Genomic DNA, 10,080 nt, shown 5'->3' on the forward strand with positions numbered 1-10,080 from the left:
TCTATAATGTGTGTGTACACGTATGTAATTTCTACTTTTGATGCCCATCATGGGATGGAATGATACAGCAAAATGAAAATGCAGTAGAGGCAAGTCAGTTTTTACTATACGTTTGCTGCTCCATTCACTCCAGTAAACTCTGAAATAGTGTTTACTGGGATGAAGGAAAGGGAAGGACCTCAGGAAGAGAGAGTTCATTTTTAGCATGAATCTGTTTACACTCATTATATACCCTTATGGCACTCCCTAAAAGGGGGATTTCTAGACCATACACTCTAGTTAAGGTTCCCAAGCACTGATGTTTACAAGTCTACATTAAACATATTCATTCACTTTTTAAAGAAAATACATTTAGACATAGATATTTGGATCAGCTTGAGAATTATTTTGTTTAACACCTCTTATTTTTGCTATATTATTAGGAAGAGCGATGGTATCATATCATGCACATCATGGACCTGTGAAATTTCTCGTCATGGCAACGGCTGTGAGCAGAAAACAACCTAAGCGGACACCAAGCCGATGTAGTCAAATTTCAAACCAGGAACTAAAAAATGAGGACTTGCACATCACCAATTTCCAGCAAAATGAAGAAGCAAATGTATTGCCTACAAGTAACAATGACAGTGCTGTTTGGCTTGGAGGTTCCATGGTGTCCATAGCACAAAAAAGTGACTTATCAACTTCCTCTGGTTCTCTAACATTGTCCTATGGATCAACTTCATTTGACGCCGGGAAAGAAGATTGCACTCTATATGATCTTTTAAATGATCCAAGCATGCCACCTCAAAATGGCAAAAGACAAAGAGCCAGGAAGATGAAAGCTGACTCTGTCCTGGTAATTTCGGGTGGACAGGGTCACAGAAGAATCAACAAAAAGATCAAGTCACAGCGACAGGAAGAGCTGGTTTCTTCTGCTATGATTTGGCAGATACCATTGTTACATATTTAAAAAAATACTGTTTTTGGGGGTGTTATTGGTTACTGAAGCCTTATCCATGTTGACAAAAAAAAATTCTGTGATGTAAATCTTGTATGTTATTACATGATATCAAACCTAATGTCTGCTTAAAACATTTGCCTTATTTTAGTACTATATTAAAAATATATGGATATCTTGCATTACCATCCAACACATTTTTTTTCTTTTTGTTTCTTCAAAACCCTCGAGAACAATGTGCTGCCACTCAAATGTAGTTCTTTTATGATACGTTTGGTTACATTTTGTTGTTTCCCACAATGTTCTGTCTCAACTATTTAACATTAACTAGATGTTTTTTTTTGCTTGGATTGTTGTAATATGCTTTGGTACGGTTTGCTCAGCTTTCCAGGTACAATGAAGCGAGGACCAAGTATGAATTCAATTGTAATCTAATGTTAAGAGACATTTTGGAATATAATAAGCCATGCGTGACTGTATGATATTGCTACATAACCAAACAGAACTTGACATACCCGATTTTCAGTGGTTTGTTCATATGAAGAGATTGCTGCCATTTCCTGACGCTCAAATCAAGAACATTTTATTCCCCTACACTGTCATGTTCTTATGGACTCATTTGATTTATTTTACAGTATATGTAATAAATCATTAATTTAACTCTAACTTTCCTCTTCAGTCTCTGAGGACAATGAATGTTATGTTCCCAAAAGTGGTATGTATAATGGTTTCGAGTAAGTATTGCCTAATCAGAAATTTTGATATCACATTATTAAAAAGTATAGGTGAAAAAATACACATTTGTGGTTCAGTTTTAATTGTCAACAAAGCTTGCACTTGTACTGATTTTTATCATGTTTGGAGGAAAGTATCCTCACATCTCAAAGTGTTCTTGCTTGATTGATTGTTTTCTGTTGATAATGTAAAACCTGTATATTATACTGAACTTTGGTTTACTAAAATCAGTTTTCTGCATATTTAGAGTGAAAATATATTATTATTTGCAAGCAGTTTTGCACATAACCTGTCCAGTTTCTGTTTTCCTGCCGCATAGTCACATAAATTAGTTTAAAGTAAATTTTTGCCGAAAAAGGTTTGTGGAGACACTTATTGGCAACATCACTTGTTGCATGAACTATAACATTACTTCAGGGTATTGGCACTCATGCTATAAAATTCTGATCTTTATAATACTCGATGTGCTTAGTAGAGTAAGTAAAGGAAAAGAGAGAGGAATGTCCTGAGCTCACTCTTGGATAGGTCTGAACCGGTACTCATGAACACCGCATGACTCATCTAGGCACTCTATGCTACACTTTGTCAGCACAAGGGCCAAGATTGTGGATACAGCAGATTCGGAGGGAGTGATTGATATCTGCAGAACTCCCTTGCTCAACTGGAAGGGATCAGATTTTGGCTTATCTGCCTAAGATATATAAGAGTTTCGGTACTTGTGAAAAGAAATGGCATCTAATTTTAAGGGACATGCTGCTGAAGGTTACTGAATTGTAAATATCAGTGGAGGTTAGACCCACAGGCCTTAAATACTTTGACAAACATTTATTTCTGACTATAATACTAAGTACCATGAGAGACCAACTATTCATGTACAAACTGGGGGTGGTCTGCCCAGGGTGACCGGCAGTAGAGGGTGCATAGTACACCCTCTTCTGCACTGTCAATATTTGTACTCTGGCCTGTCTGCTGCACAGGATATTCTTGTTTGATTGCCTGATCTGTTAGGGCTGCTTCAGGCATAGCAGTGTCAGTGACCGTATGAGACATAGATAGCATGTCATATCCCATCCTCTCTCTACTCACCTTGCATGCTGCCTGCTTGAGAGCCTAGAGAAGAGCAGGGGAACATAAAAATCCTCTTATGTGGTTTCATTTGACCACGGTACAATCTGCACTGAATAACTATAAGGACGCAAGTTGGTTATTGAGGTCCACACCTCTCTGCCTTGTAACACGTGCATGTTGTCTGTTTGGCTAAAATAAAATACACATTATCATTCTCTCCACTTTCATTCTGTGACCCTCAATAAAAGTGTTGGAGTAACCATTCTTCTACACAAATACATTGTCTACAGATTATGCTCTAAATCCAGAGATGCTAAAAACACATATATCATTATGACATGCCTAGTGTCTGATCGTCTCAAATACATTGCAGACAGACAGAGAAAGGCCTTGCCTGCATTGGCCACTGTGCTATGGACACTTTGTCATTTCTATACTTTGATAGATGCCTGACACAAAGAACCAACTTCAAAGAGGGACTTCACGTTCATCTCTCACAGACATAATTGTTACTCCAGGCTAGACCTCTACTTCCTGGATTGAGATTCCTTACAATTTAGTGGAGTTTGCAAGACATGCTCCTACTTGTGATTAGTTCACACACTGACACCCCTTACAATTAAAGGAATACTTTTTCATGGAAAGGGGTTTGGCAAATCAATTCCTCAAATCTATCCAATAATACTTCACCACTATAATCACAAATTATTCTAAATGGAGCAAATCAACAGACATTTCCACAATCCCTCTTCAGGATTACTTTGACAAAGTGTGAGCTGAAAAACTAACACATCAGTGTCCTAATATTTCTCAATTCTTGTCCTTCTACAGCTGCTTCATAATATTGAATATATTACATAGCTTGTGACTGAGTAGACCCCTCCCCTCCTACTTTAAGATTTAAGTTTAGAGAGTTTTGCAATATACTTGTGGTCAGACCTCCACATTAAGGTGTATTCCTTTACTGAACACCCAATAAGAATGCCTGAGATATTTACCAATTACATCATGTTCATGCTGACTGACCCTCTCCACCCAACTTACAAGTTATATTACTCAAAAGCCCTGAAAACCCAAACGGGCTGCTGTCACCTCAAAGCCATGTTTTAATATAATAATAATATTATCAAGTTTTGAACGAAAATAGAAAGACACACATTTTGCATTAGATATATATGTATCTAATACACAATCCAGCGCACTCGCTTATGAACTAAACAATGATTTCGAATCCTAAATAGTTTTTATATATATATATATATATATATATATTCACAATGCTCTTACAACACGTTATTTAAATTCACTATTTAATTTGTCTCCAACATTAGAATTAGTGTAGGACCCACCAATATTGAGGTACTGTAAAGTAGTGGTGTTTTAACACAATATAGTGGAACAGAATTCCATTATTTGTTTACTGAGAGAGTTGATTTTAAGTAGCCTTATAAAATTTGAAACTATATTTTTATGTGTGTGCTGTTTTTTTTTTAATCTATATTATGTTTGAATTTTGGTCACTAGGGCAGCACTATTCCTGTATTCCTGCATAATGCATGTTCCGGGTGTGCCCCCAATTCCCATATGTCTTTACTATTGATGTCAATTATGTCATCTTTGCCAATGTAAACTTCACTGACTGGAAAAGTTTACTGGGAAGCACTGTAATGGGGGGCGGGGCCGGGCGACCATGCCAGCAGGCTGCAAGTCACTGCAGCTCCTGGGGAACTTGACTAATATTGGATAAAAAACCCATCATAATCAGCTTGGAACCCCCTGGAGGGGCAAGATACCTGGCCCTGGAGTGTCCCAGTGCAGCTGGAACACCTGATATCGGGTGGACCAGGTCCTGGAGAGATGCTCCGAGGCTGGAGAGACTGAGGCCTACCCGGGAGGAAAGTGGGGCGGACGGCCGCTGCCTCGCTTTCCGCCCCGGCAACTACTGAGAACCACGACTTAACCGGGGTCCCCGGCCCCGCTTACCCCCCCTTTGGGCCGGCGGGGGTTATCCCGGGCCCCACCGGGCAGGCAACATCTTGGCAGTGCTCACAGGCGACTCACCGCCGACAGCCACCATGCGGCCCTTACAACATGGCCGACAGCAATGCACCTAACCTATAAACCGCTGAAGAAGGCGCGCTGTGAGGGAGCACCCACAACACAAGGCCAGAGCACAACACAAGGCCAGAAATGTAACTACGGGCAGCGACAGAGACCTGTGGTTCTGGTGGCTACTCAGGCCGCGAGCAGACCTACTCACCAGCGGAGGACCCAGCACCTACCTACACTGAGCATGCCTCACCGGAGCTCCTTATAATCCATACCACGAACCAACACTTTAGCAGTGCCCGGAAAGGTCGCCCCCAAATGAATGCCCTACTACAGAGTTGCCCACACCTGGTTACTGCGACCCGCAGAAAACAGAAACCCAGGCCGTGGGTACCACCAAACGGACATGCCTGCTACTGGTACTACAATTGAGGCTACAGTATACAAAGGTCTTAACGCCCTGATCAGTGCAGATAACAACAATATGCCACAATCTGCCTGGTGGCACAACACTTACTTGAGTAATCGTCTGTAGACAAGCTGTTCTATTCCTATGAGTATATGTCTAAACTCGTGTACCGTATTCACTTGCCTAATTAACCTTATATTATATATATATCCTGCCTGCATAACTCATCTAGCTATATAACTAAATAATGTTGTACATCATCTTGTTAGAACGCGACCTTAAGTACAAACGTATACCCCAGTGTAATTATTGTCTGACTAACATGAGGAATGCCTTTGGGGTACCCCGTGCAAAGCTGTAACGTCATATGCACTGCAAAAATAATTAAAAAAAAGTAAAAAGCACTGTAATATCAAATTTGTGAGTAATAATCACTATATATTTTTGTGTTTTGAGTCAATGCACGCCTGAAATATTTACTTTGTAAGGTTCTTTACCAAGTCAGGCTTTTTTTCATCACTTTCCTGCAATCGTGACAAATACGTATTTCACTTTAGAGTTGATAAATATATAGAAAAATGCAGCGTCATGCCATTCATACAGTATTCATCCCACGGAGGACTGACAATTTATCCATAAATCAATCCATCCATCCACACAATATCTTTCATATCTATAGATGAGCTAGCACTCTCCATTTTTATTCCAACTCTCCCTCCATTCTGGCTCTCCCCAGTTAATTACAGTTCACCGGATCAAAGATTTCCTTCCCTCAATGCTACATTCTCCCTTCAAACTAACTCCCCCTCCCCTTACATTAGCTTTATCCTCTTTATTCATTTTTTCCCCTTTATTCTTGCATTCTCTCACTCTTCATTCTTCATCTCCCTCCTTCATTAAAGAACACTCCTCGTTTACCTCAAAACCCTCATTAATATAGCAACTGAAGCCCTGCGCTCAAACGCCCACAACTCCGGGTCAGCAGCAAAGACTATAATACACAACAGCCCCAACACATACAATAAAAATTAAAGGAAAAAAAGTTTCTTGCACACTATCCCAAATCTCCAGCAGCTGAACTACCAACAGTGCAACTGAAGTGCCTGCATCAGGGCTCACTCGCTGGGGGAGCCCATCAGACTGCCCATGCACTTAGGGCCACCTGATGTTTACTGATGAACAGGGGCTTAGTCGGGCAATGCAGCCCATTACCAGCACGACTGGGCCCCTTGCACATTGGTGATGTCAGGAGGAAGTGATCCTGTCACTACTCCCAGCTGTGGGGAGATCCCGCGTGGGAGGCAGTGGAGGAGGAGGAGCAAGAAGAGAGCTGCTCCAGACACCATACCCCCATCAACCTCAGCTAGCAGTAGGATCCCAATCAAGCCATCCTCCTGCATACAAAAGGTATGTTAACAGCAAATATAAAACATGACATGTATATGTATGTCAGTGAGTGTATCTGAGTGATTGTATGTGTCAGTGTGTGTATCTATATGTGTGTATCTGAAAATGTGTGCAAGTGTGTTAATGTGTATGTATATCTGTGTAAGCATGTATGTGCTTGTGTATGTGCAATCAAACAACAACACAGCATGCAAACACACCCATGCAGTCAAACACAAACACAACATACAAACACAAACCCTGCATTTAAACTCTAAAATTATATACAAACATACCCCTTCATACAAACGCAAACACTACACACAAGTACACCACTGCATTCCAATGCCAACAATACATGCAAATACACCCCTACATGCACACACATACTCTATGCAAAAACATGCTTGCATTCAAACGCACAAACATTGCTCACAGTTATAACCCTGCAAGGATGGATAAATAGTAGATCCCCCAACTGGCATAGCATTGGGGGAGTTGTCCTACATATAATAATCTACCTTTTGGCTATTCTTGTGCTAGAGTGGGGACCAAAATAATTTCTTACACCAGGGCCCTCTCTATATTCGTTCCTCCACTGCAAATCCCTATGTACATTCATATAACTGTAGGATGCTTAGTATCACTCCAATGGCCACTAAAGTGTAGACTCATCTGCCACAGCAAAACAATCTTACATAAATCCTTCACCAACAATTCACTTTGCTACTTTAAGCTAAAAGGCAAAATCTCTAATGAGACAGAAAGGGGTATTTTTTCTAAACCCCTACACAGTTATTAATCCTTAATAAGACACACATGGGATGGGCAGCAACATGGCTGTGTAATACAAAAGCAGATACAGGCATACAACTTTAAGCTCATTCATCATTAACTCTGACTTCCAGCTTTATGTATGCACTTGTATTCACTGCACCCCTCTATCTTCACTGTTTGTCACTTGCCAACTTTATCACATTTTCTGCTCCTACGTCCCCTCCTTACAGCGTTTCTCACTGCTTCACTGCTTCTTTCTAACAGCTTCCCTCATTATTCACAGATCCCCTACTGTTTTCCACAGCTGAGCATTTTCTTTACAGCTCTCCACTCCTCTCACAGTCTTTTTCTGCAGTCCTCCATTTTAACTGCCCTGCCATAATATACAGCCCCCTTATTACAGCTTTCATTATGGAAAATCAGTCTGCTTTCCACAGCACACATTTTCTAGAGACCGGTAACCATTTGTGCATAATTTTCCCACCTTTTCATAAATTTTACAGTTTGCCACATTTTACACAGCTGCCTCTTCTACCCCTTCTACAGATTCCCTAATTTACCCATTTTATAGCGATCCTCAACAGTTTCTAAAATTATATAATAGGCATTATCTGGAAAAATTTAACTATCTGAAGAAATTAAAATTTTGTGAAAAGTGACAGAATGTACAATGAAGAAAAACGTCACGTTTTAGATCACACAAAAAAATAGATAAAAATAACGGAATTTAACCACCTCTTTTCAGAACAATTTATGAATATCCCCCATCTTATCTACTGCACAATTTGTAATTATATTTCTGGTTAGTAATGTGATACCATAAGCAGTTGTTTGTGTCAGTCTAAAGCTTGATTTCTTTTTATTATGAGATTTAACATTAAAGGAAACTTAAGTCAAACGAGTTAATGCACTGACTTGAAATTGGTAAAAGGGACAATAAATAAGTGAGCGCTAGTCTGTATTTACATAACCCTTACCACATCCTCAGAATGCTTATTTACATAGACTGCTGCTTCACTTAAGTCTGTGCGAGGCTCCCCATATGGCTGACTTTGTTTATACCAGTCTGCAATTCACTAAGAAAATATTATCTGAAAATGGTTATGTAGGCTTTGTGTTTACAATTTCCAGCAAGATCCAGATATCTGTAAAAATCAGTTCCATCATGTCATAGCTCTGATGGTTCACATTCATTTCCTGCCATGTTCAAAGAGCTATTTAAAAAATGCTGTGTTAGTGTGGCATTTAAATATAGATATACTGCATTAAAGAAAATGTGATACACAGCTGACACCTACCCAGTCTCCAACCAAGCGACAATCCGAGCCTTCGGTCCAGAATGGTAGTACCCACAAGAGGACAGCTACTCGGACAGTTCCTAGACGGGAGAAGCAGAGGATGGTGACCCACAAGAGGAGAACTACCCTGAGAGTCACTAGCTGGGAGAAGCAAGGTAGGATGACCCACAAGAGAACATCTACCCTGAAAGTCTCCAAACAGGGAAAGCGGAGGATGCCATGATCTCGCCTGCAGAGATGGGTTAGGAGCCGAGGTCCTATCAACCACAGCAGTGTTGATTTGAGTCCCTGTGCAGGCAGGCCTCAGAGGCAGTATTTGCCCACACCGTGGTTCTAGTTGCCTGTGAGCTGTCTCTCACACATCTCCGAATCAATAATCTCCACTCAACTTTGGACGGTGCCCCTATGGCGGATCATTGCGGTGCTGGACTGTGCTGTTTGTCCGGAGGGTATAGAGTAACCTGGGATATAATACAGAGTGTGCTTTTCTGGTGTCATATCTACCCACTTTCTCTTATAAGGGACATTGCCACTGTCACCACCTGTTTATTATATGCTGCTGATACCCCTTGCATGTGTTCAATGCATAGTAGTTTGTACCTCTACCTATGAATAGCATTATACTGTGATTGGTTAGAGCAAACTTAAAGGAACACTATAGGGTCAGGAACACAAACATGTATTCCTGTCCCTCTAGTGTTAAAACCACCATCTAGCCCCCCTGGGCGCCTCATGCCTCCATAAACATAACAACATCTTACCTGTATTCAAGCCATAAGCTGTAGCTCTGCATGCTGTTTGCCTCAGAAAAACAAGCTGTCTGCTGACATCATCAGAAGTGGTAACCTGATCCAATCACAATGCTTCACCATAGGATTGGCGGAGACTGACAAAGAGGCAGATCAGGGGCAGAGCCAGCATGATTCAAATGAATTGAATCAATGAATCTCTATGAGGAAAGTTCAGTGTCTTCATGCAGAGGGAGGAGATACTGAATGTTTGGATGCATTTTAGGCAGCCATGACCAAGGAAGGATCTCTAACATCTATCTGAGGAGTGGCCAGTGAAGTTATCACTAGGCTGTAATGTAAACACTGCATTTTCTCTGAAAAGACAGTGTTTACAGCAAAAAGCCGGAAGGTAATGATTCTTCTCACCAGAATAAATTCAATAAGCTGTAATTGTTCTGGTGACTATAGTGTCCCTTTAATAAGCAATCGGTGGTTCGAATCTGTATACTCTTATGTATTTGCATTACTTTGTCTTTATAACTAGACAGTTATGCTTAACATGTTCCATACTTCTGCCTAACATGATTCTTACTGCTTTCCACTCTCTAAAAGAAAAAATGTGCAGTTCCTCTTGACATATTGTGCATATTCCATACATGTTTAATACCCTCAGCCTGTACTCAAACA

General features: G+C 40.5%; 1 protein-coding gene across 3 annotated transcripts in view; it reads left to right on the plus strand.

Annotated features, from left to right (window-relative positions):
* Window positions 1-1,736, plus strand: part of ARHGEF10 (Rho guanine nucleotide exchange factor 10) — a 174,823-nt gene extending 173,087 nt beyond the window's left edge. For all 3 annotated transcript variants that reach the window (XM_063442906.1, XM_063442909.1, XM_063442907.1), the window contains one exon: window positions 423-1,736. In XM_063442906.1, the coding sequence (XP_063298976.1) occupies window positions 423-952 (530 nt within the window). In that variant the 3' untranslated portion in view covers window positions 953-1,736. The remainder of the gene's footprint in view (window positions 1-422) is intronic.
* The last annotated feature ends 8,344 nt before the right edge of the window (window positions 1,737-10,080 follow it).

The sequence above is a fragment of the Pelobates fuscus genome, chromosome 2 (genome assembly GCF_036172605.1).
Source record: "Pelobates fuscus isolate aPelFus1 chromosome 2, aPelFus1.pri, whole genome shotgun sequence".
Taxonomy (NCBI): Eukaryota; Metazoa; Chordata; class Amphibia; order Anura; family Pelobatidae; genus Pelobates; species Pelobates fuscus.